This window comes from Armigeres subalbatus, chromosome 2 (genome assembly GCF_024139115.2).
Source record: "Armigeres subalbatus isolate Guangzhou_Male chromosome 2, GZ_Asu_2, whole genome shotgun sequence".
Lineage (NCBI taxonomy): Eukaryota > Metazoa > Arthropoda > Insecta > Diptera > Culicidae > Armigeres > Armigeres subalbatus.
The window spans coordinates 24,948,499-24,976,287 of NC_085140.1; the positions used below are offsets into that span (position 1 = coordinate 24,948,499).

Genomic DNA, 27,789 nt, shown 5'->3' on the forward strand with positions numbered 1-27,789 from the left:
CAACTTTAGTTCGGCCATATTTGCACGGGCTCATCAGCTGCGCACCACCCTGCAGCTAGGCGATTCTTCTGTCGCCGCCATCGCCACGAACAGGTTCGAAGCCATCGTTCCGAACCGGTTCGCCGCCATCGCGCCGGCGAAACCCAGCAAGTCGACGAAGAAGAAAACCTGCGCAGGTATGTGACTAGTGTGTAGACATGGCCATGATCTAGATAAACATTTCCATATCCGTACCAATTCCAAATGTGTTCAACCCGAAACAAATAAACCCCATGAATTGTAAGTAAGAAGATCGAGTAGTTTTTTTTAGTTGGAGTAATCGCTGAGAGATCACTCCGTTCGCTTTTCCGTTCCGTTCCGTTGACTACGTTGATCACTCGCTTTGCATAATTTCTGCCGGGATTTATTGGCGGGTTGGAAGAGTTTGAGGGTAACGTAACTTGGGAGGTGGCCAAATTGGAGAAGCACTTGGTGCAAAGCAATATTTTAAGTTTCAGCCAGCGACCGTTCGAGTGACCCCTGAGGAGAGAAGTCGAGTATTAGTCGGGCAATAGTAACTCGAGCGTTGGTCTTCCGGATCCCGGAAGTGGCGCTTAAGCCACCGGTTAATCATAAACCTCGAGCTGAAGCAACGAACGGTTACAAAGTGCTCCTTCTACCTAGCAGCCACCCCTGGTCCTGTTCGGTCAGTGTATCGCGTCAGAAATACTAAATATGTCTTTCAGATTCAAGATAGCCTTACGAGCAAAGACGCAGGATTGCTCGATCAATGCCGGATTTTTTCAGGTGAAAAACATTTCCGGCTCCCTGGTCTTAGTCATTTAATCTTTATATTCCGACTAGTGTTACCTTCATCTCATACTCATCAAATTATTCACTGCACCGTTTTTTTCCAAGCCAACATCTTAATTTTGGGCACGAACTTTACGCCAATGCTTTTAGAACAAGTTTTATGCATAATTTAGTGTTCTCGTTTTCTAGGCGTGCAAGCGAAGCGAGCCTTTTTTATTCCTTCGGTGCTGCACCTACCTACTCGAGAATGTGTTACTCTGCCAGCAACCGTTGTCGGTTGCCGGTTGAGTAAAAGCAAGCAAGCAGCAAGGCAACTGAAAAACATACTTTCCGGGAGCGAGCTATGCAATAGCTGAATATTTCAAGCGTTTGCCTTCTTCCAGACCGAAAAGGCTTCGGAGGTTCACAAAACCGTGTGGTGAGGTCAGGACGAGAAGCCTTCGCTTCTGCTGCATCATTTGAACCCGAAACGGAGGCGGTGTAGGGGAATGATGGAATAAAAGTGGAAACTGGGGAAAACTCTTAATGGATCACGGTCCGTGAGTGATGATAAACAATGAGCGTGATTCATGAATGTTGCCGATTCGAGGATGCACTAGTTTTGGGGGTTAATCATTGAACAGAACAGCTTCAGTGTAAATTGACTGCGAGGGATGCGATGTCAACATGCTCGTGTTTTCCAATGCCAAATTTCAGAGAAACTAATTGAAAGTGAAACCTGATCACTTTTCTAAGAAAACTTAGCGTAAATTGTTTGATTGTAGTATGAACATTTATGAATTTTAACCTAAGACAAAATAAGTTATAATTAAACTAATGTTCGTGGAAATGCTAAGAAGCATCCTTACTTCCACTTGAAACGTAACGCCAAAGAGAAAATGAAGTCAGAACCAACTTAATTTTAGTAAGGTGTGCTCCACAGTGAATACTTTGTTTTGCTCCTGAATCATGGGGAGGTTGATGCAATGAGCCGTTTTTTGGCACGGCGATGAAGAAAGTTTGTTTAAAGTAGAAAGATGTTAACGCTGGAACGGGAAGCAGAGGGTTTAACGAGCATACAAGAAACACAGGTTTATGTATTATTCATAATTAAGGTTTCCTTCGGTAATGGAAAATTATTATGCTGTTTTAGTGCATTACCGTGCGCTACTTGACTGGGCTTCATGGTGCTTTTGCTCCTGATAATAATATTTCCAAGGTAAAGTAATGAGACACAAAACAAATTGCGCTCCAATCCTTTATTTTCCATTGTGATTGATATGGGTACATGGACCTAATTCAAAGAGAAGGAACCCCAAATCAATGAAATGGAATAGCAATATGTATAAATAGTTCAAAGGACTGCTTGAAGAACGGTCGAGGTATATTTTAGAACGTCGATCAAACGATATCCAATATAACTGAGAAATCACTACTCTTGATACTTGCCTTCTATAAATATGGCAAATTATTGAAAAATGTGTTTAGTAACTGAATAATGTTATCTGCAAAAATCTCGATTAACTTTTCAAAAGGTCCTAAGTAAAATTTTTTCATGATTTAATTTGAATATTGCAATCAAAAGCTTTCATATTCGTCTGTTAATTGCAATATTCAAATTATTTCATGAAAAAGTGTTACTTAGGTCCTTTTGAAAAATTAAGCGAGAAATGTTTAAGTAATTTGAAAGTTCCTCGGTATTAATTTATCAATTTATCGTTTCTACTTGAAACTTTTTCAATGTTTTGTTATCGACTACAAAACACTGAAGAAGTTTCAAAGTAGAAAACGAAATACGTATCTGTTGATACAAAGTGAATACATATAGTGGAAGTAAATTGGATAGTGAAGTCTCTTTTAACTTTGCAACATTTTCCCCGAAGAAGCTCAATTTTAATTAATCATTTGAAAACTTAAACTACCTCCGAAGAAAACTTCCATTTAACTCGTATTTTAATAATAATTAGCGCTCTCCACTAAAAGGACTTTCCCAAATAAGGTATTTGCTACTTATAACATCGTACATCAACAAATTTTCGTAAAAGGGGCTATTTCAGTTAACTATGTATCGTTTTTTGTTGCTAACGTATGTGCTTACTGCTGAAAAGTTTTTGGATGTTCCTAATTATGGGTACTTGTTATGAATTCAAGTATCAGTAACCATATGCAATAAATCATCTATTAACTACTACTATATTACTTTTAAATTTCTTATATTACTCATTGATTTTTTTCCTGGGCGTTACTTTAGTTTTTTTTTTATTTCAGAAATTATTTAAGGAAGATCTTACAAAAATTGGGGGTATTTCTGGAATAATTCCACGGAGAATGTCTGGAGATGTTTCCAGGGGAATTTATGAGGGAATTACTGGTGGAAATCCTGGAAAATTCGACGTGAAAACTTCTAAAGGAATTCACAGATGAATTTCTGAAAGAATTTCCGAAGAAATTGCTTGAAGAATTTCTTGAATATTTATGAAAGTATACCCGCGGATCTTTCGGAATAATTCTTGCAGGAACTGCCGGGTTAATTTCTGAAGGAACTTCAGGAGGATTTCCTGACGCAGCTTCCGGAGGAATTCCTGACGGAACTTCCGGAGGAATTCCTGACGGAACTTCCGGAGGAATTCCTGACGGAACTTCCGGAGGAATTCCTGACGGAACTTCCGGAGGAATTCCTGACGGAACTTCCGGAGGAATTCCTGACGGAACTTCCGGAGGAATTCCTGACGGAACTTCCGGAGGAATTCCTGACGGAACTTCCGGAGGAATTCCTGACGGAACTTCCGGAGGAATTCCTGACGGAACTTCCGGAGGAATTCCTGACGGAACTTCCGGAGGAATTCCTGACGGAACTTCCGCAGGAATTCCTGACGGAACTTCCGGAGGAATTCCTGACGGAACTTCCGGAGGAATTCCTGACGGAACTTCCGGAGGAATTCCTGACGGAACTTCCGGAGGAATTCCTGACGGAACTTCCGGAGGAATTCCTGACGGCAAAAATAATTTCTTCTCCATCTCTTAACTAAAAAAACGAAAAAAAAACCACCAAGTGATTGAAATGATTTGGAGCGAGTAGAAATGCCTTCGAGATGGCTTGATGGACTCATAAGTCTTATCTACAAGAAATGCCACAGACTCTATTGTGCTATTTAATTATCGAGGTATAACTCTCCGCAATACCGCCTACAAGGTAGTTTCCCGAATTTTGTTTAGCAGACCGTTTGTTGAGTCCTTTGTCGTCGAATATCAAATCGCTTTTCGAGAAGAACGAACAACAACGGACCAGATGTCGACGGTTTTCGAAAGGACGATCAACAACGGACCATAGCTACTCTGCGACAAATCCTTGATAAATTCCAGGAATACAACTTGCGGAGTTGTGGATCAAAAAAGCACCGTACGAGTCAGTGAAACGGAACTAACTGTGGCTTATAATGCTAGACCAAGTATTTCTGCAAAGCTTATCATTAGGTTGATTCGTACGAAGCAAATCGTGCGTCAAAATATCTGGTGATACATCTGATTCGTTCGTGACTTTAAATGAATTAAAGTAGGGCGATATGCTGTCTAATCTGCTATTCAACATTGCTTAGGAAGGTACAATACAAACATCTGGTGTTCAAAGAAACAGAACTATCATTAACAAGTCCTTGGTCTTAGAATAGTCTTTGCAAATCACGTTTCAGGCTCCACCAAAAGGGAAAATGTCATCCAAGCAATCAGCTGTCAAAAATAGCAACAGACGCTTCTTACCAACTCATCTTACAGCGCACACTCCCGACCATAAGTTTGGGTTCACCTTTAAAAAAATATGACAAAGAGTTTTACCAATATTTCTTAAGTCTTATGTCCGATTTGTGATCTTCACAGCAGATAATGAGTAGATCTTGAGCTTGAGATGTTTGACAGAACCAATTTTTATATAGAAGCATGTTGAAATTTGAACTAAAATTGAACTTTTTGTATAAAACAAAGATAATTTTTTAAACCTTAATTATTCGAAAAAAAAACGGGGGATAAATCTTGATTTGTTTATATTTACTCGGCCAAATGTTTGGAATTAGAAAATGAATTACATTTCTTGCCCGTTGTTAGCTCATGAAGGTGCGTATGAAACACAGTAAGTCTAAATTTACTTCCGGAGGAATTCCTGACGGAACTTCCGGAGGAATTCCTGACGGAACTTCCGGAGGAATTCCTGACGGAACTTCCGGAGGAATTCCTGACGGAACTTCCGGAGGAATTCCTGACGGAACTTCCGGAGGAATTCCTGACGGAACTTCCGGAGGAATTCCTGACGGAACTTCCGGAGGAATTCCTGACGGAACTTCCGGAGGAATTCCTGACGGAACTTCCGGAGGAATTCCTGACGGAACTTCCGGAGGAATTCCTGACGGAACTTCCGGAGGAACTCCTGACGGAACTTCCGGAGGAACTCCTGACGGAACTTCCGGAGGAACTCCTGACGGAACTTCCGGAGGAATTCCTGACGGAACTTCCGGAGGAATTCCTGACGGAACTTCCGGAGGAATTCCTGACGGAACTTCCGGAGGAATTCCTGACGGAACTTCCGGAGGAATTCCTGACGGAACTTCCGGAGGAATTCCTGACGGAACTTCCGGAGGAATTCCTGACGGAACTTCCGGAGGAATTCCTGACGGAACTTCCGGAGGAATTCCTGACGGAACTTCCGGAGGAATTCCTGACGGAACTTCCGGAGGAATTCCTGACGGAACTTCCGGAGGAATTCCTGACGGAACTTCCGGAGGAATTCCTGACGGAACTTCCGGAGGAATTCCTGACGGAACTTCCGGAGGAATTCCTGACGGAACTTCCGGAGGAATTCCTGACGGAACTTCCGGAGGAATTCCTGACGGAACTTCCGGAGGAATTCCTGACGGAACTTCCGGAGGAATTCCTGACGGAACTTCCGGAGGAATTCCTGACGGAACTTCCGGAGGAATTCCTGACGGAACTTCCGGAGGAATTCCTGACGGAACTTCCGGAGGAATTCCTGACGGAACTTCCGGAGGAATTCCTGACGGAACTTCCGGAGGAATTCCTGACGGAACTTCCGGAGGAATTCCTGACGGAACTTCCGGAGGAATTCCTGACGGAACTTCCGGAGGAATTCCAGACGGAACTTCCGGAGGAATTCCTGACGGAACTTCCGGAGGAATTCCTGACGGAACTTCCGGAGGAATTCCTGACGGAACTTCCGGAGGAATTCCTGACGGAACTTCCGGAGGAATTCCTGACGGAACTTCCGGAGGAATTCCTGACGGAACTTCCGGAGGAATTCCTGACGGAACTTCCGGAGGAATTCCTGACGGAACTTCCGGAGGAATTCCTGACGGAACTTCCGGAGGAATTCCTGACGGAACTTCCGGAGGAATTCCTGACGGAACTTCCGGAGGAATTCCTGACGGAACTTCCGGAGGAATTCCTGACGGAACTTCCGGAGGAATTCCTGACGGAACTTCCGGAGGAATTCCTGACGGAACTTCCGGAGGAATTCCTGACGGAACTTCCGGAGGAATTCCTGACGGAACTTCCGGAGGAATTCCTGCCGGAACTTCCGGAGGAATTCCTGACGGAACTTCCGGAGGAATTCCTGACGGAACTTCCGGAGGAATTCCTGACGGAACTTCCGGAGGAATTCCTGACGGAACTTCCGAAGGAATTCCTGACGGAACTTCCGGAGGAATTCCTGACGGAACTTCCGGAGGAATTTCTGACGGAACTTCCGGAGGAATTCCTGACGGAACTTCCGGAGGAATTCCTGACGGAACTTCCGGAGGAATTCCTGACGGAACTTCCGGAGGAATTCCTGACGGAACTTCCGGAGGAATTCCTGACGGAACTTCCGGGAAATTCCTGACGGAAAATCTGGAAGAATTCCTGACGGAACTTCCGGAGAAATTTCTAACGGGACTTTCGGAGGAATTCTTGGCGGAGCTTCCGGTGGTGTTCCTGACGGAACTTCCGGAGGAATTCCTGACGGAACTTCCGGAGGAATTCCTGACGGAACTTCCGGAATAATTCCTGACGGAACTTCTGGAGGAATTCCTGACGGAACTTCTGGAAGAATTCCTAATGGAACTTCCGAAAGAATCTCTGACGGAACATCCAGAAGAATTCTAAGTAAGGTCTGTTTGATAAAAACCCGTTTCCTACTGTTCAAAGCAGAAAACAATCTTCCGCATTTTGTCATTACCCCTGTGAAACGTAGGAAGACCTAATCCCAGGGTTGTTTTTTATCATAACTCGATGCAAATAGGCTCTCTCTGGTATGCAGATTATTATAAACCTGTTTGCACGCTAAGTTTACTCACAAGGAGTAGATGAAGCAATACACCATGCGTCTCCATACTCCTGTATCATCATATATATAATAGCCCTGTTTGTCTGTCCGGTGACTAGCCAACCAGACGAAGCACGCGGGGAATTCTCACAAAAAATAAAATATTTGACACTTCAATTCTTTTTTACTATCAGATGCAGAAAACAAAACCAGTGACAACCTTAGACAACCAGACACAGCATTTGATGAAAAAATCACAGACAACAGACGTTGAAAATTTTGATTTTTTTAAATGCAGAAAAGAATATATCACTCTTGAAAATTAAAATTAAAACTTGCCACGGGCGCTTTTGCGTCCACAAATAAACTAGTGCTTATATAATGAACATGTTTAAAGGGGTCGTTCAATAATTACGTCACAGGTTCTAGGGGAGATTTAAGATTTTGTGACAGTACATATACAAGGTATACGAAAAAACGTGACAGAGGCGGGAGGGTGATAATCGAAACGTCCCAAAACTATTGGGATAAAAAGTCATAATCCTCCTAAAGTAATGAAATTACGAGCTTGGCGTTTTCGACAAAGTTTTTCTTTAGAATTGTTGCTACATCTTTTGTGAAGACACAAACCTTGTATGTTGTAAAGTGGAAAAAATGTTTTTCTATCTTACTTTTAGGAGGATCGATTGGAGATTTTGAAGAATTTATAGAATTTAAATTCGGAATAATCCATATGTTTTGAATTGTTGTTGAATTGCGACAATCAGATGCTTAACTCGTACTATTTATAAAAACAGATAGAGACCAAATCTTACAAATGTTAAGCTGCAATCAAATTGAAATTAAAATAGCTACTGTTAATCAATTGATGGACACCCAAAGTAACAATACAAGTTTTAGAAATTATTTCACAATATGTTGGCATTGTAATCTGTTGTTTACGGCAAAATTTTCAACAAAAAAGTCTCATTCTTCAATTTTTCTTTCCATTGCCTCTGAAATTGTTCATATTTCAAACGCTTATTTATTGCTGAAACAGAATTTTTGGAACATAACCTGACTCCCGGGCTCATTGCTGACAGCTTTTCCCTCGAGACTGAAACAGTGCGAAAAATGCTTACCTCTCCTCTGCTTCCGGAACCCTCGAGGCCTTCGTCGTCGATGTAGATGTCATTATTCGGACTGGATCCACCCGCGCCAAACGAGGCCGACGGAGACTGACTGTTGCGGTTATTTAATTTCTGCAATTAAAACCAAACACAGAGAAAAAGAGAGTGAGTGAGGTTAGGTTAGGTTAGGCGAAGAAACGGGTTAGACGGGCGTCGGCACGTGAAGGCTTTTATGAATTATGGTTTCGCATCAATCCGTGAACCAGCGGGAACTGGCGAGAGCTCGGGCTTGGACGGGAAAATTCTTTTCAAACGGAGTTGCTTTCACCGTGGCAGGACAAACAATCGAGTGCTCGGCAAACTGTGCTCCGGAATGGAAAACCGTCCGTCGTCATCGTTGAATGGGAGTGCGCGTTGCAAACCGTTTGAGGCATTTCCTTTTGAAACTATGTCACCTTTGGGGATTTTGCAGTCAGTCAATGCTGACTGCTGCTATAACTCATGCGAGAAAGTATGAAAAGCGATGGAGCCCTCGTTTGTGTACCAACTTCTTTTGGCGCAGAGAATGGTGACTTTCAGTCCGGAGGTAGTATGCCAGTAATGGGATTAATTAGAACCGGATGAACAACGCAGAACGGAATTATGTCGGAGTGCAAAGGCATGTTTGCGGAACAGGACTCGTAAGTTTGTTATCCTATAACAATTTAGCAGATCTGTAATCTGTATTACATTGAATACGTCAGAAAGTGCTTATTCGAGAGTTCAAACTTTATTCGAAGGCGGAATTTTACTTGCACTAAAAATCACTGATGGTTTCCATCAACAATACAAAAGTGTAGGAAGACTGAATTATAGATTGCAGCTCCAATTATAAAATAAAACAAAACTATTAAATAAAAAACAAAAATCTAAAAATATTTTAAAATAATTTAGACGTACATAAAAAACAGAAATGCATTAACGACAAATGCAATGCTGTACAATAAATTATCTTCAGCAAAGTATTTCTCTTTATTCACGCATCTTATCGCTAAGTCAAAGAAATCCCCTATGTAAGCAGTGTCATGAAATATGAGTGTAAATTGTTGTTGCAACCTTAACAACTAGTTCTGCATGGATTGAAAATAACTGCAAACATGATATGAGGCATGACAACAACCACATATTCCACCGAAGAGATTCTAATCTAATCTAATCTAATATTTGATCAGCATTTCGCAAAACACATTACATATGTTGTACATATTCACTTACGAATAAGCTTGTTTATATTACCACTATCCGCCATGTGGTTTTATGAATTCAGAACGATTACTTGGAACTGTTTAGCTCATACAGCATTATCTCGTATCATAATTGATAATCTTTATTGTCAGTGAAGGTTAGTCTGAATTTTGTTCAACCGTCAATCAGGATTCACATGAAAGAAACCATTCCCGAAACATAACTCAAATTGTTTACTCCAATCCATATCCATTATTCTCAAATAAGATCAATCTGATATGGACGTAAATGCTTGCCAAGGATTAGGTGAGTACTTCCACCGTGCCGTTCTTCTGTCGATCATTCATCACCAGCAATGGGTGGAAATTTCATCGAAGCGGAAATATCCGGCTCTTACGTCAGCCGATAAATTCTATTTCCCAGAGTGGAGAGAATTCCCGTCTCCCGCAGAACCGTATCCATATTTAATTGTCTTGTGTACCCAACCAACCGATACTTCAATGGAAAAATATTGTGCCGTGTGTTCGTAGCGGATTGCGGCTCGAAAAGTACCAACGTAAATGGAATTCGTCGAAATATACTCGCACAACATTATTTCGTAAACCGTTTCAAAATGAATAATAGATCACATCGGGGCTGTTCCCATCAGGGAATATTTTGGTATTCAATTCAAATGTTTGTTTTCACGTGCCGCATAATGAAGTAATCAGATGGAGGCGCTTGGTTATTCTTCACATTCCAATAGCTTTGAAATGATAAAACAGTATCAGAATCAAAATTGATTATCATAAATTCATCTGTATTCTTCTTGCCGACTGAAACATATTTGAAAAAATAAATTTTACAATGAATTCTTCACCGCCATTCCCTATGTCTGTGGCTTTCAACCTATCAATACAAGTTTCAGAAACACTTTTCGTCTCCCAACTTCTCAGCATCCGAACGAGAACCATTCTGACACAATTTCCGGAATGCTCCCGACTCCTTGCGGCCTCGCCGTTTCCCCGGACATGTCTGACGTCATTCATTTGTTTCCCTTGTTCCACTCCAGATCGAGTTACCCCAATTTGTCTTGCACGGTACGGTACGGAACCAAACTCCCGTGGAGGAAGCAGAGGACGCAAATTCATTTTCTCGACATCCACATCCTACTTCCGAACGATAAAATTGTGCTCCTTGCGTTTCGAATGTTCCGCACATTTTGTTTGACAAGAGCTCGTGTTGCTGCGTGTGTCTATCGGAAGAGTTACGGGGCGCTGCGAACGCCACACTATAGCGGACATTCCTTCTTCCCAACTTTTTATTACCACGAAAACGGGTCAGTCTGGGTCGTGTATTTATTCAAGATTTCTTTTCCGGGGATTGTTTTCCGAAGAAAAGCTTTTCTGGAATTTTCCACCCGGAAGGGTAAAGTGTGCAGTGGACTGCACTAATTGGGGCACAACACGGACGATTGCTTTATCTATTTCTGAATAAACAATGGCTTGGAAAACGTTACGAGAAGGCCTTTGGGTGTTTCTTTTGAATGTTTGATTCGTTTCTTTAGAAGAACATTTCCAATTGTACAACCCATTGTGCTTATTATGAGTTCAAACATTTATCGTGGAAATTGGTCATAGGTTCATTTTAGTCAATGGTAAATTTGTTTGATTATTGTATATGATTTTCGAAAATCTCTTTCAAAAATCTCAAATCATCTTCTAGTCATTTAGGGCTCAAAAGTGTTTACTTCTTGGTGTTCAATGTCTCTACATTCCAACTGGAACTTGCCCTGCTTCCCAAAAACTTGTTGTATTTAAGTTATAATAGTGACACCTTCTTGTTATAGGAACCTTCTTTGTTATAGGAAAGGTTTATTATGGTTTGATCCGAACATTTGTTAGCTAAATTATTCTGTGTTGTATAGTTGCGAATATATATTTATATCTTCATTATAACATTCATTGTATCTAACATTTTTTTATGTTTTATTGATGTTATATAAATGCAACGGCGCACATGACATACATTCATTGACGAATATATAACAAGTTGATTATTGCATTTTTTATTACAGATAAAGACGAAGAAAACTACCGACTTGAACAATTCTCGATATAATTTTGAAGATTCCAAATGAAAATTTATTTTCAAATTTCGAAAAAAATCTTGTCTGATCATATTTTATTCTAAAAATGATTTTAATTGACTTTTACTGCTAAAAAAATTATATAGTTTTATTGTCTCAGTCAATTGTTATGCTAATTTAAGGTCAACTTTTAAAGCTTCTAGGAGTGAAATCAGCAATGATTCAGTTTCATTGCAAATATACGAAAACTATTCTAGTTTGATTTTTTAGTGAAATAGAACAAACTCGCTGGTTTCCCCAGCAATGTTACATTAAAAATTCTTCATTTCATGAATAAATTATGTTGCTGTTAAGAAAGCGTCGAAACTGCAAAGTGGATTGATCGTCAATAAAATGGCGCGTCCATACACCAAAACAATTGAAAAATAATGTAATCTCGTAATTCATCCGTAGTTCAAATCCGCTAAAAAAAACTGAGCGGTATAACAGTTTTAAGCTTTTGAAACTCAACTGTTATAAAAAATTAATCAAGAATGTCTGCTGAGAAAATTGATGTTTCATATTAAAAATGACAGCCCTGATTACGCTCTTACTATTTGAAAACCGATAGCTCTAGACCAATATTTGAAAAGGGTGTAACAACCAAAACTTATTTTTCCAGTTCTTTTTCTAAGAATGTAGACCAGGAATAGAAAAAAATAAATTTTGGCTGTTACGCGCTTTTCAATTGTTGGTCTAGAGCAGCGCTTCTCAACCTGGGGTTCATGCACCCCTGGGGTTACCTTCGCTGACCCTAGTGGGTAGCTACGCAGTATCCTTTCAAATGAGTCAGAAATCTCCTTCCATGAGGCTCGAATGCCTCCTTCCATGAGGCTCGAATGCCTCCTTTCAAGAGGCTCGGAAGCCTCCTTTCAAGAGGCTCGGAAGCCTCCTTTCAAGAGGCTCAGAAGCCTCCTTTCAAGAGGCTCGGAAGCCTCCTTTCAAGAGGCTCGGAAGCCTCCTTTCAAGAGGCTCGGAAGCCTCCTTTCAAGAGGCTCAGGCCTCCTTTCAAGAGGCTCAGGAAGCCTCCTTTCAAGAGGCTCAGGCCTCCTTTCAAGAGGCTCAGAAGCCTCCTTTCAAGAGGCTCAGGCCTCCTTTCAAGAGGCTCAGAAGCCTCCTTTCAAGAGGCTCAGAAGCCTCCTTTCAAGAGGCTCAGAAGCCTCCTTTCAAGAGGCTCGGAAGCCTCCTTTCAAGAGGCCTGGAAGCCTCCTTTCAAGAGGCTCAGAGCCTCCTTTCAAGAGGCCTGGAAGCCTCCTTTCAAGAGGCTCAGCCTCCTTTCAAGAGGCTCAGGCCTCCTTTCAAGAGGCTCAGAAGCCTCCTTTCAAGAGGCTCAGAGCCTCCTTTCAAGAGGCCTCAAGCCTCCTTTCAAGAGGCTCAAGCCTCCTTTCAAGGGCTCAGAAGCCTTCTTTCAAGAGGCTCGGAAGCCTCCTTTCAAGAGGCTCAGAAGCCTCCTTTCAAGAGGCTCAGAAGTCTCCTTTCAAGAGGGTCAGAAGCCTCCTTTCAAGAGGCTTGGAAGCCTCATTTCAAGAGGCTGGGAAGCCTCCTTTCAAGAGGCTCCAGCCTCCTTCAAGAGGCTCAGAAGCCTCCTTTCAAGAGGCTCAGAAGCCTCCTTTCAAGAGGCCTCAGAGCCTCCTTTCAAGAGGCTCTGGAAGCCTCCTTTCAAGAGGCCTCAGGCCTCCCTTCAAGAGGCTCGAGCCTCCTTTCAAGAGGCCTGGAAGCCTCCTTTCAAGAGGTTCAGAAGCCTCCTTTCAAGAGGCTCGGAAGCCTTCTTCAAGAGGCTCGGGAGCCTAGTTTCAAGAGGCTCGGGAGCCTAGTTTCAAGAGGCTCGTAAACCTCCTTTCAAGAGGCTCGGAAGCTTGAATTCAAGAGGTTCGGAAGCCTCCTTTCAAGAGGCTCGGAAGCCTCCTTCCAAGAGACTCGGAAGCCTTTTTTCAAGAGGCTCGGAAGCCTTTTTTCAAGAGGCTCGGAAGCCTCCTTTCAAGAGGCTAGGAAACCTCCTTTCGAGAGGGTCGGCAGCTTTCTTTCAAGAGGCTCGGAAGCCGCGAATAGTTCTAGAAGTCTTGTAGGAAGCTTGATGTATATAAACTTGGTTTAAATTGGAAAGTTTCACTGAATAACAGAAATATCAGATAACTTTTTGGAGTGCCATAAATCCCTTTTGTTTTCCATATATCTAATTAGTTACGCCTATTTTTATATATAGCGAGAGAATAAGGGGTACCTCAATGAATGCAGAAGTTCGAAGGGGTACCTCTCAAGAAAAAGGTTGAGAGCTGCTGGTCTAGAGTTAACCTTGAATAAATTAAAGAGTCTGTTAAGCAAACAGACATTTTTGCTTCTGCCAATATTTTGGCATTCATATTCTCCAACACCTTTATTTTTTCGGAGATGAGTCAGCCTTGGGCTGCATCAAGGTGTAAAAAAATGGAATATTATCGAAGTTTTATGTACCTCTGATTTTTTTTTTCACAGAAAGTTAGGCAAGGTCACTAGAAATGAGGTACGGAGTGTTTTAAAATATTTCATCGGCGATTTTTTGAGAAAAAGGATTTTTATTGTTTTCTTCCTTGATATACCGTCTAAAAAGTCGATTGATAACACAGTAATGAATAAATTATTGCAATTAGCCCTCAGAATTTAAAATATACATATTTGTTGCCTCTTTTGTATAGGAAACCTATCTTGCAACGGATCTTAAATTTTGAAAAATATGTTGTTTTTTCTGTGAATTAAGCGTTTATAGAGCATGTTTTCGGATATTTGTTTTATGCTTTATTGATCATCTTTTTTCAGTTGTTTCAGCAAGTATCATCTATTTCCATCCTTGGTTATCTGTTGGATTCACATTTTTTTTTCTTCCGACATTCGCACTAGATGGCTAGCCCTTTGTCAGTTTGCCATATTTTATAGGATTCATAATATTTTCCCTTAGATACAGTGTCTCATCATTACTGTGAAACACGCCATGTACAAGAACCACACTGATTGTTCGCAGCACCTTTTACTTGAAAACCCCAAATCTTCCTGGCCTGCTTCTTACAGTGTTCACGCTTCATGACCGAAATAGGCTATCGGATGAAATCGGGCTTTATACAGAGAGAATTTCATTTTCGACTGCATGTTACTGAAGCTAAACTGTTGCTACAAGCACAACTGGTCTATATTTGAGTGATTCCATTTATGTAAGTTGGTTACGTAAGTCGTAAAAGACCGTATTCGCAACAGCAATCTACGGGTTAGGGACAAAAGGTCGAAAGACAAAAGGTCGAAAGGACAAAAGGTCGAAAGACAAAACGTCGAAAGACAAAAGGTCGAAGGGACAAATGGTCGAAAAGGACAAAAGGTCGAAAGGGACAAAAGGTCGAAAGGACAAAACGTCGAATGGGACAAAAGGTCGAAAGGAACAAAACGTCGAATGGAACAAAAGGCCGAAAGAAATAAAAGATCAATAAGATCAAAAGGCACAAAAGGTCAAAATAGACAAGAAACTGAAACGGGGAGATTAAATCCCGCACCAGAGTTGCCTTACACAATTTGCAAAACTCTGCTTTTTTATTTTTTAACAATTTTTAATAATTAAATAAAACTCATTCAATGAGTACAGATGGATGTTTGAGTTTTCAAAATGTAACTTCGTTCTCTCACAATTGCGCAAGCCGCACATTAAATACACCGGCATGTATTAAGGTTCCCCCAAACACACGCGACGAGACAATCTTGACGCGATTCTATTGCCTGGCGACTGCGATTCTGTCACCGTTGGTATGGAAGCGTAAATGGTGCATTGCGAGCATCCACCCAACGATAGAATCGTGGCATCAAGCTATCGCTGTCCCGGCAATAAAATTGCTTAGGCCTGGGGGTGCCTTTACACACCGGTGTATTTTTAATGCGCGCACTTGCGTGGCTGCGGCGTGCACTATTTAGACAGATTGAAGTGACATTTAGAAAATCTAGATCTCCATCTACTATTTTTGGACTCATTCAATGATTTTATGTGTTATTGTTAAAATAGTGGAAAATAAAAAGCATTTTTTGCCAACTTTATAGGACAATTCTGTTTCGTGCAATACAAGTTTTATTCATTTCTTAAATTAGCTATCTTTTTATTTTAACAGAACTATCTATATATTCATAATATTGGTTTATAGTAATTACTCCTTCTTTGAAAATTGCTCATTCTTCAGCTTTGATTGATGAGATGAGTGTGTTATTTCTGCTTGAAAATAAATGCATTTAACAAATTCCTATAGAATACACCCAACTTGTTCTTTATCGACCTTTTGTCCCTTTAGACATTTTGTTCTTTTCGACCTTTTGTCCCTTTCGACCTTTTGTCCTTTCGACCTTCTGTCCCTTTCGACGTTTTGTCTTTTCGACCTTTTGTCCTTTCGACCTTTTGTCTTTTCGACCTTTTGTCTTTCGACCTTTTGTCCTTTCGACCTTTTGTCTTTCGACCTTTTGTCATAGATTCGTAGAGTGAATTATCTCAATAATCTCAATCTTCAAAAAGATAAAAAATTCCACCATTCCGTCTGCAAAACCATATGCGTAAGTACTGCCGAGATGAAGTACATGTTAATAATTATTTTCCGAACGGAAGGTGCTGCGTACAATACATAGTAAGGGGCCAGTAAATGACGAGTGGTGCTTACGCACGAATTACAAGGAATATCACATGTTTAAGAGAGAAAATATTATTGATCTTTAAAAATACGGCACACTTCAGTGGGCAGGTCATATATTGCAAATGTCAAAAGATAGAATTGCAAAATCAATATTCAAGTGAATATTCATCAGAAAACAGTATAGATGCCGGAGATAGAAGATTTTTAAAAATGCCAAAATTAAAAACAATAAAAAATACTTGAAAAAATGCCTAACTTCAGAAAAACAATATTCTTACAAATTTTAGACCTGTTTTAAAATAGGTTTTCTATACAAAAAAGGCTACAAATATGTATATTTTCAATTCTGCGGGCTAGTACATGAAACTTCGATAATATTCTATTTTTTACACCGTGTGCAAATCTCTTTAAATAAGATAATAAGAACAACAACCTTCATGTTTTTTTATTTCTATTACCTTGACAAGTGAATTATTATTTATTTGATTATTTCTACTATTGCTACGAATCCTGATCTTATTAAGGCATCATATTTTATTATTTATGCCAGTCTTTCCTGCATTCTTATACTGGTTTACGATCAAATAGTGTTCATTAATCTAAAGCACTTCTCCTGTACAGCGATGTACGAATTACCAGATTGAAATGTGTGTCTGGAATCGAACATAATTGGATATACTCGACTACGGTCGACAAGCCTCCAGACAAAACTCTAGTCGCTTTCGAAAGAAGATCGACCAAGCATCTTCTTCAGGAATCCACAAGCTGCAACGTAATGCTCATTAGGTTCTGCTAGGACCTTTGGGGATATCTTTAGTCTCAGAAACATTCCGAAGCGTAGGTGGCATGTTGCTTTCCATTATCACTACAGAAATGAGCTCTAGACTCGACATTTAAAAAATCTGGGGTGACATTGCGCATCGTGATTCGAACGAATTTCTATCGAATCGAGCATGTTTGGCATTACGACTTCCGATTCGATCTCGAAAACGAATTATCGTTCGAGGAAGTACAAGAAGAGCGAAATATTTTGGCATTATGGATACTCGATAGCACATTGAAAAACGACTCAAGTCGAATAAAAAACGCTCGTCATCTTTGGTGCTTTCAAATGTTGTTCGAGAGTTATTTATTGTTGAAAGTTTATATTAATATTTAACGTCATTTATTGTAGGAGTGCGAAATCTCATCATGTGGTGTTCTGTTTTACATTAAGTTCTATCGATCGGCAGGTTTATGCGGATTTCGCACTACCATTCATGGAGGTAAGTCCATATCGTGACGTGTTCTTCCATTCACCCGATTTCGATCTAATTGGATAGAACCTCATTTTTTTTGTATTTAGCCAATTTTATTTCATAATTGAAACAGATTTTACGACCGTGATTGAAATGAATGATTTGTTATTATCAATAATTTCAATCACGATCGTAAAGTCTGTTTCAATTAATAATAATTTAAATAATAACTAATATATAACATACATGCTGTATGTATCAGATCTTGCTCGGAAGTGCCAGTTTGATTCGCATTTTTCCACAATCGGAAAATAATAAACCAATTGGTCAACAGGATGATTGTGTCTTCTTATTATTTCTTATACTTCATCATTTGGTAAAAAAGAAGCCAGGTTTCATTTGAAAGCATTGACTGATTTTGAAGGAAGGATCAAATCCATAATCGCCTTATTCCGACCAACGGTAATTTCCAAAGAAGGAAAACCATCCACCGATGCCTTATTCCGGTCAAACGTCTTTTTAAAGAAGGAATCATATTCACCATCCAGAAGGAAACACATTACACTATCCATCAAAATTGAGCTTTTTCTCGCTCCCTTCAACCATTTTTAATGTACTTGTCACGACCCCTCGGTCGGCGAGTCGCTTCATCTGGGATTGACAACGGAACGTCAAGCGTGAAACGTCAAACACCGGGCTCTCGGACGGGATGACGGGACCACTTTTCGCTGACAATAGTTTGGATGATAAACAGAGGAATTGGTATGCTGAAAACGATGAAATGTGCCTGCAAACGAATGTGTAAAACTTAAAATCCAGTTTAAAACTAGTTTTTCTTTTCTTTATTTAAATAGTGTATAAGTAAATTATAATTCTCCTTGCTATTCTAATATTAGGGTAGGGCGAAGTGTATTACGAATATTGAATATGTGCCTAAATTACCTAAATATTTTTCCATTCGTAGAAATTAACCTAAACTATACCTATACTTACACTATACTGCTCAAATCGGATAAGAGTTAGATATTAGGATTCACGGTGAGCCGAATTGATAATGCGTTAAATAACTAAATTAATTAATGTATTCGGTTGATAGCTGAATTCGTTTTGTAGGATTTAAGCTAGTGAGCAGTGAGCACTGCTGATATTCGTAGCCTGAAGCGAGGGTGAATATTAGAACAAACCACGAAGGTGAAACATTAATTATATGAAGTGTTCTTACAGGAGTAATATTTCAACCAGAGTAGGAGTTGGGGAATACCATAGGAAAGAGTAAGAACCCTAAACGTAAGTTTCTTTGACAAAACTATACTGCATACTTCTGAATGAGCCATTGTTATCCTTTTGCAGAAAGTTTTAATATACGTTGTATTAAAACCTGGAATTCTTATTCTTCGTTGGCCGTACGCCAACAGTACTCAAAAAGATTTTTACGCTGAATTCAGGTACGTATTCAGATTTTCTGTAACACGTCCAGTTTTCCATTTTTCACAACAAATGAACGTGTCAAATAAGATTCAACAAGTTACTTAGATCTTGTACAACTTCTTCTATATAATTCAAAACTCTTTCTCAAAGTTGTAAACCGAAAACCAACTTAGCTAAGGCTATACTAGTATAGCCTCTGAACCGCTAGACCGATTTCAACCAAATTTGGAACACGCATTCTTTATATTAAGGAGCAGAGTGTAAAATAGTCGAAATTTTTTGGTGAAGTCCACCTTTCTTCACTTGTCAGCTCACTTCCAAACACATTCATAGTCGGCTCGTCATTCTATGTTTTGAATATTCATGAGATGTTTGTCAAAATTTAGACCGAAGTTGCTTCATGAAGATGAATATTTTAAGCTCTGGTCTCGCCCCTATTGTGAGCGTCAAGCGAGCTTTTTCCAAGGTGTAATTTTTACAACGGCGCGAGTTTCGGAAGGTTAAAAATAGGATAACCCAAAAATTAAGTAAAAGATGCTTTTAGTTTTCTGTTGAACATTTCCAACAAAACACTGGAAACGTTTTCTGAGAATATAATTCAATTTGTCAACTCGGAAGGGGGTTACGTAAATAGTAGGCGTCAATATAAAAAAAAACTTGTATAGGTAAGGAAATTATTTTTATTAAATTTAATGTGGAATGTATTCACTGTATAGGTAACAAAATCCAAAAACGGCCTCTGTGACTTTTTTCAGCGGCGCAGCTGAAATTTTGAGAAATTTAAAGAATGATATTAGTTTAGTCTAGAAATTCCGCGGAATTCCGTTAAATTTCGTTAAAAGCTAGTTTTTGATGGCGAAATGTATGTTAATCAACGAAACGAAACGAAATCATCAAATCAGATTTCGCCACGCTCAAATTCCGCGAAATTCCGCGGAATTTCGTTTCGAACCACCTGAAACGAAATTTTTCGAAATACTGCATATGCTTAGTACTGTGACTTATAAAATACACGGCCAGTGAAATTTTCTCGCCAGATTGTTAGTTTGGTTATGTACTGTTAGGGGCTGTACACATATTACGTAAGCACTTATGGAAGAAGCGTGGTCTGTCGGTTTCTTACGCGCCATATAAATAAAAACCATTTGTATGAAACATATCTTACATGAGAAAAAACCCAGAAAAATTGCTTGCGTAATTAGTGTGCGACCCTTTAGTGGTTTGAAATGGATATTATTAAGACGAATACCAAGAGAATTACCCAACACGAATTACAAAAAATCGCTTAGCGTTGGTCGTGGAATCATGGCCTCCATCTCGGTCAGAGCGGAGGCATTCGGCGGGTAATTGTTGCATAAATTTATTGGTGTCTCCATCGATTTCGTTGTCGCCAGCAAAAATTGATATTTTCTTTCAAGATTCTGACTATAGTTTTATTGCCCAGAGCCAAGATTTGTTGAAGAGAAAGTTGATCCGAGACGAATATTCATCACAATACGTGACAATATAATACACAATCGCTTAACGACGGCAGACAGTTCGTCGGACGCTGCCATAAATTTATTCACAGACGACGGCTGAAAATTTTCTTACTATGATGGCGTTTTCATCGGTTTGGCTGTTGTCGATAAAAATGGAATTTTTCTCGCAAGATTCTGAGTTTGATTTTGTTGCCATTAGTGTTTGAAAATGTGCATTTATGAAAATAATTTGATTTTTCAGGACCACCATTTGTTAATCTGAGTCATTGTTTCTCCATATTTCAAAATACTATCGCTTGACGATGGCAGGCAGTTCGATCTTAACGATGCCGTCGGTGGTGGAATCACGAGCGTTTCGAGAAAAGCGCTGCAATAAATTTATTCGCATGGTGACTGAACAAAATTTGGATATCGTCCGAAAACCAACCAACGAATTTTCTTCAGTCACCGTACGAGTAAATTCATTGAAGCGTCTTTTTCCGATACGTAGTTGAGTTTCTTCCATCGCAATTATGTTTCGTACTTTAAAGGGAATTAATCTCGTATCTACCTTCTCTTATGAATACATTTTCGGAGGCATTTTCCATAGTGAATACATTTTCGAGTGCAAACACCTGACGACAGCCGGCGTTAGGACCGATACTGACGCCATCGGTTTTTCTTCAGTCATCATGCTAATAAATTTGTTGCATCGTCTCATTCCGACACGTGCTTGAGATTCTGCTACCGATGACAACCTTTGTGCAGTCGCTTCGCCAACCGATTATGCTTTGCAGTTTGAATAAGATTCATCTCGGAGCCGATTTCATTTCCAATCACTCCAGAAAACACCCGTCGATGGCCACTGCTTGTATCGATACTGACGCCATGGTTCTTTGAAGAAAGTTAGTGCAGAATCAACTTTCACTTGGTACTCTTCTCAACAATGCGCATTTTAAATCACTGACAGGACATAATTGAACACAGCACCAAACGGAAAAAAACAAGTAAGTGCAGTGCGTGTTTTAGTCGTCGGGAAAAAAAATAAATATTCATTTTGTTTTTGGTCGAAACAAGCGCGATCTTCAATAGTTTGCATAAGCCATCGAGCAAGGAAGTACAGTGCGTGTTTTAGTCGTCGAATATATCGAATCAGACTTCGGGAAAATACGTAAGACATGCGTTGCTTTTCCATTTCTGTGTCATCATAAATATGGCGTCGTTCCTTAGAAATAATTATTCGCTTATTAAGGCGATTTGCAATAAGTTTCCTTCCCAGCTAACATAACTATTCCTTCCCAGTGCGCTCATGGAGATGCAGAGGATTCCTCGGTCTCTTGTAGCAATAAGTGTCGAACAAATTTTCCTCTCCTTATCCTAATTGACTCTGAGGACGTGGCTGGCATAAATATTGGTCTTGAATTAAAGAAACTCCGAAGCATGTACAGTAAGAATAGCTTTGTAGTCCCGAGAAAACTACTCAATTGGTGAACTGTGCATTATTTATTCGTTTCTCGGCCAATAACGACTAGCAACTACGATGTGTATTGACTGTACACAAGCTAAGCTAAACTAAGCTACCAAGGTGACTTCCCACGAATTACCTTTTCAACTAACCAACTATTCCTCACGGTGATGCAGAGGATTCCTCGGTCTGTTGTAGCAAAGAGAGTCGAAATATTTTTTCTCGGGAAAATTATTTAAGCTCTTTTAGTGGAATGTCTTAAACTGTCTAATACGAGTTTAGTACTTTCCTTTCTCTTCCACGTTTTTTTATCTTTGCAAGTACGTCTTCAGTGTCTTCAGTTGAGTCAAATACGAAATTCGTCTTGTCTTAGATAGTATTTTTTCTCTCCTAATCTTAAATTGACAGTGACAGGGTGGCATCGTTATTAATCTTGAAATAATGAAACTCCAAATCATGTACAGTTCTAGCCCTTAGAAAACTATTCAATTGGTGAGGTGTGCATATTTGTTGTTTCTGACTAGCAATAATGATGTGTACAGTCAATCAAGCCAAGCATAACCATGGTGCTAATTGTTGATGATTTGATCGATTGTTAAATTTCCCTTTTTTTTAATTTTCGATTTTTCTCGGTAGTATCCAATTTCCGTTTTTTTTACTTTTCCCGGGCTTCCCGACTGAATGAACCCCCTGGAAAACCTTCAGAATGATCCCATCCCAACTTGGTTGTTTAACAGTCTTGAAAACTATGATGTGATCTGCAAGACTTAATCGTTCATGACAGTGATCCAACGGGCATAAGGTTCGCAGCGAGCAAGTTGGATCGATCAAGTGATTGACGGAGCCTTCGTAAATTGCGTGGCTGGCGACGTGCAGTCGTGGACAAAACGAAATGGAGAAATCTCGCTTAACTTTTCAAAACATATAAACATATTTAGATGAAAAACCAAACCAGTAGGAACAAAAGCGCTATGATTTTGCATCACATAAATGATTATCATTTATGTGATGCAAAATCATAGCGCTTTGTTCCTTCATCTAAATATGTTTGTGAGAATGTGTATGGGAACGTGAGCGCACACTTCTAGTTTTTGGTGCGATCCGCGAATAGGTATAATTTTAAGAAGTTGGTAGCACTGACTTTTTTTTCCGTTTCCTAGCATTGTTAACGACGCGATCGCGAGGGCCAAAGAGCCATTTTTTGTAGTTTGAATTTTGGTGGAATAAAAATTAAGTTGACTCTGTAAAGTGTTGAAGTTGTTATTACAGAATGGAAAATCAGTCTTTTTTGGATTCAGACAGCTGCATTTATTGGATTTCGATATTTTTTTAGCTTATGAAGAAATTTGAAGAAATATAAAATTTGTCCAAACGTCTTCTTTTACATAGACGGACCAATTTTTCAAATGGCAGCCAGATTGGGGAACATCGTATCAATGTTCAATGAAAAGTGGGTCACCCTTCTCACGAACCAACTTCTAAAGCCTTTACACAACAGGGGATACAGTAAATAACACAGTAATAATGACTCACTTGGAAGCCACATATTCACACCATTGCTATGGTATGGAAAATTGTGTAAAAATACAATCAAATCGATAAGAGACTATATTGAAGCAGAACTTTGTTTATTTATGATACCATGTTCGAGAATACAACTTAAAGGCCAGAACTTACTATTATTTGCACTATTCTTATAGTGCCAAGAAAACTGGGATCAATACCTATAAACATCCTATACTTGACAATTTTGCGCACCTTAAGAAGAAGTTATTTAAAGCATTGCTATAATTATCCATTAAATCCATCCAATGGTAGTATCTCTATCTTTGTTCTAATTACAGCATATTACTTGTTTCGAGGTATTTTGAATGCTAATGCGGATACCGAACTCGGTGATATACCAACCTTGAAACCCATTACATGTAAGGTGCATTGAAGCAAATGATTGGAATAATAATCATTTTCTGAATTTAATTTAATTTGGGTTAAGCTTAGGAACGTAAACAAATTCTAAGCTCGAAACATATATATTCACAAACAACATAAAATTTACCTCCGAAGAAGCGGTGAAAAACAACTTCCAACCATAGAGAACCGCACCCAGCAACACTCCCCCTCTGCACACCCTCCACGGCTTCCGTTCCTCCGGCCTGGTTTAAACTGCTAACGTCATCATTTCGTCCCTGAATGTGCCTGTCGGAGTATTTACTCAAACTACTGCCACCCGACTACTTATACGTGCCGGCACCAACTTTCCCCATAAGAACAACAACAGCATCCCACCCAGCCATCCAGCGAGCGTGATAATGCTGATGCAGCTGGATGTGCAGTGCGAACCTATAGCGAGCACCGACAGCGACCCATCCCACCAATTAGCACCAAGGCGTTTAGTTAGGCGTTTCCATGCCTAGTGGATGGATGAATTCCACGCCAAATGGTTGATGGGTAGAGCTTGGTATGTTCTCTGATATGGATAAAAAAAACTTGACTCGTTTTACTCTAGGCTATTCATTTAAAAAAAGTTGAAATTAAAAATTCACAAAAATGTTAAATTGCAAAATTTTATGAAAATCTAACGATGGAACACAAGTATAAAAATGAAGAATGACGATCAATTAAATGAAAATAGAGTATTTTTTTCATTTAATAAGATTTACTTCTATTTCTCTCTATAAAATATTTGTTTTGTAAAATAAAAACCTTTTTGAAAAAATGCTCTAAGCAAGTTAGCTAATAAGTGCAGGGTTTTTTTAAACTATGATTTTTTGTGTGAACACTATGCATTCCATGTTACTATTTCACACCGATGAAAACTCGAGTGTGATCATTCACTATTAAAGGTACTTCTGCTGTCAAATTTTACATAAATGATCTAATGAAAAATGTTCTTGTGTACGTATACATTTTAATGCTAAAAAAACATTTAGATTTTTTTTTTCCTGCATTGAGAATTTACGCTCTTTACAAAAATTAGAAATTCGATGGAATGTTTTTTCAGAGTTGCGTTACAAAGGTACGATCCAAAATAAACGATAGTTGGTTACTATATCGGAAATTGTTCGTTTATTATGGGTGGAATCACCCAGTACGTGTACCAGCAGCTCGGTTACCAACCAACGAGAGGAAGCTTCTTCCGGTTTTCCGATAATATTGATTTTTTCGCTTGAATTCAAAATTGCATAACACGCACTTGGAGTTACGCGGTTCAGGCAGCGTCCGTACTCGCCGATGAATCCAATCATCGCCAGGACATAAACGAAATACCAAACGAACGGACAATATACCCACCTCTTCACAGCCAGCTTCGATTTCGGCTAATCCACTGCCACTTGTATATAAAAAAGCACACACGCCTACTATGTACGGTCGTAGCACACCAAAAACGCGAACGTAACAACCAACGGCACACGGGGAAAATAACAACAAGAGTTTTTATTATGTCTCTTTAACAATTCCAAGAGTTTTCCAGATTTATTTCGACTTCGTCTTCGTTGTAACTTTGTATGATCCGTTCAAATCCGCACAAATTCCTTCGTTCATAAGTTTTGCAAATTGACAATTCTTGTTCGTATTCCTCCCACTTCAGACACACGCACACTCACACCGAAAACTGTTCTACAAAATTTGCCTAGCAAAGATTCAACAATGTACATGGAAAACAAGGAAACCAGAACCAGAAGATAGCACCAGGGAGTCCTTCAGCTCACACTGCGTTGTTCGTCCTTTCGCCGTGACGGAATGTGAAACTCTGACGACCAGCCAGGAACGAACGGCACTGCAGCAATTTGCCTCCGTACCCAACCCAGCAGGGATCGAGGCCACACCATCCGCACTCCCATATCGCACAAGGCTGGCGAACGGGCGGGCGACCGATTCGCACAAGAGAACGATGCTCTCGAGTGAGATTCATCTCCGTCATCTGCCACCGCGCGCGTTCGCTGCGTTTTGGGGTGGATGGTGGTGGTGCGATGGTCGTCCTTCTCGATGCTCCGAACTCTCGAGAAATGGTTCGCTCTTTTTTTTTGCACACCAAACAAACGTGCGGGGATATCCTTCACGAGGATACCGCAGGCGTTCTCGAACCGGGTTCCTTGGAACTGGTGCGATTGTTGGATAGTGAAGGTATTGAAGGCATTCCATGAAAAATAAGAATAGATTTCACATTGCTGCACAACTGAAGCAGGAAATTTAATATTGGGCACGTGTTTCATAATTATGTACATTGAGGAGTTCTAACTCTATCATATTTGCAACATTTCGCACTTTTGAAACAAACGAGATATTGTAATTTTTACGGATGCATATTTACCTACTTCATGCAGGATGAACTTCACTTGTTTTTTACTATCATTTATTGGGAAGGCTCATTTGCCGTGAAGCGTAATGGAGCCGAAATCATGTTTTTAAATACATTTTTTCACAGATCTAATACAATAATGTTAGTTATAGGGAACCGAAAGACTCGTGGTTTGGTCGAGATTAGGGAATACAATTATTCAACAGGAAAGGAAGGGAATGTAGGATGCTTAATAAATTACAAAGCTGATGTTAACACAGTTGAAATCCTTGGCGATGTTTCACATCTGTAACGAGACAAACATTTTTCGAGAGACAGCAACAAGAGGAAGATATATGAATGGGGTTTAACGGTAGACAACAGGAGGAAGACCTTTATAAGGAATTGCGACAGCAAAAGAGATGGATGGACGACGATTATAATCTAACATCAGCAACTTTCAACAATTGGTGGACAAGGGACCAGTATTCGAGATCAAGGTCCGCCAACACTTCCCTAATAGGCTTTGGCTGCTTCCCTCGGACCCGATGATGTTCAGTTAGCGCCGATCTGGGGCCACGATGCTCCTCGCACGCCCACACGACATGGTCAATGTCATGATAATCTGCCTCGCAAACGCAGAGATTGCCTTCTGAGAGCCCCACTCGAAAACGATGTGCATTTAAAGAGTAGTGATTGAACATTAGACGACCCATGGTTCGAATGAAGTCTCGTCCCAAATTCAATTTTTGAACTATGGACGTTTCGACACCTGTTGGCGAATTGAATACATCTACCCATCTACCCATCTCCCCTTTTGTCAATTTTTTGCCAGCTGATCAAGGTTTCCTGACGAACTAATGAGAAAAATTTATCGAAGGTGTTTTGCCGATCGTAAATATCACCTTCCATAGAGCCCACATTAGCCAGAGAGTCCGCTTTCTCATTTCCTGGGATCGAACAATGAGAAGGGCCCCAAGCCATTGTGTAAGGCCTTTGCGATAAAGCACTCAAAGCTTTACGTATCCCATTCATAAGATACGCTGAGTGCTTAACCGGTTTCACTGACCGAACAGCCTCCAAGGAACTTAGACTGTCGGTGAAGATAAAAAGTGGTCAGGAGGTAGGGATGCGATTTGCTCGAGAGAATAGTGTATAGCTGCTAGCTCAGCAGTATACACGGAGCTAGGCTCTTTGAGCTTAAAGTAGGCGCTATGAAAAACGTTGAATACTCCGAAACCAGTGGAGTCATCCGATTTTGACCCATCTGTAAAAAAGCTTCTCTCTTCACTGGCGTGCCCGTATTTGCTTGCAAATAATAGAGGTATGACCTCCGGACGAAGGAAGTCTGGTATTCCATAAACCTCCTGCTTCAATTGTTGGGCGAATTAATTTTAACGAGCGCACCAAGGATATTATCGCACTTTCGATAAACTTTATAAGCACGATCCATTTTCCATGCAGATTGTTATATAGCTTTTATACACGGAAAATTAATTTAATTTTACCGAACTTACATCAACAAATTATATTGAATTTACAACGAAAATTCCATAGAGATTCCACTGATTCCATAGAATTTCCACTTTCATCTATAATCCTTCCATTAAAATCCATCAAATTCTATTAAAATTCCAATGGAAATTCCATCGAATCAAAATGGAAATGTCTTTCAAATTTTTGTCAGAAATTTCTTCAAAATTTCTATGAATGTCCATCGAGAATTTCAATAAAAAATTTTATGAGAAGTACCTTCAAGCTTCCCTGAATCGC

General features: G+C 39.8%; 1 protein-coding gene across 2 annotated transcripts in view; it reads right to left on the reverse strand.

Annotated features, from left to right (window-relative positions):
- Positions 1 to 27,789, reverse strand: part of LOC134218274 (syndecan) — a 144,761-nt gene that overhangs the window by 56,451 nt on the left and 60,521 nt on the right. For both annotated transcript variants that reach the window (XM_062697207.1, XM_062697206.1), the window contains exon 2: positions 8,200 to 8,319. In XM_062697207.1, coding sequence (XP_062553191.1) covers positions 8,200 to 8,319 — 120 coding nt within the window. The remainder of the gene's footprint in view (positions 1 to 8,199; positions 8,320 to 27,789) is intronic.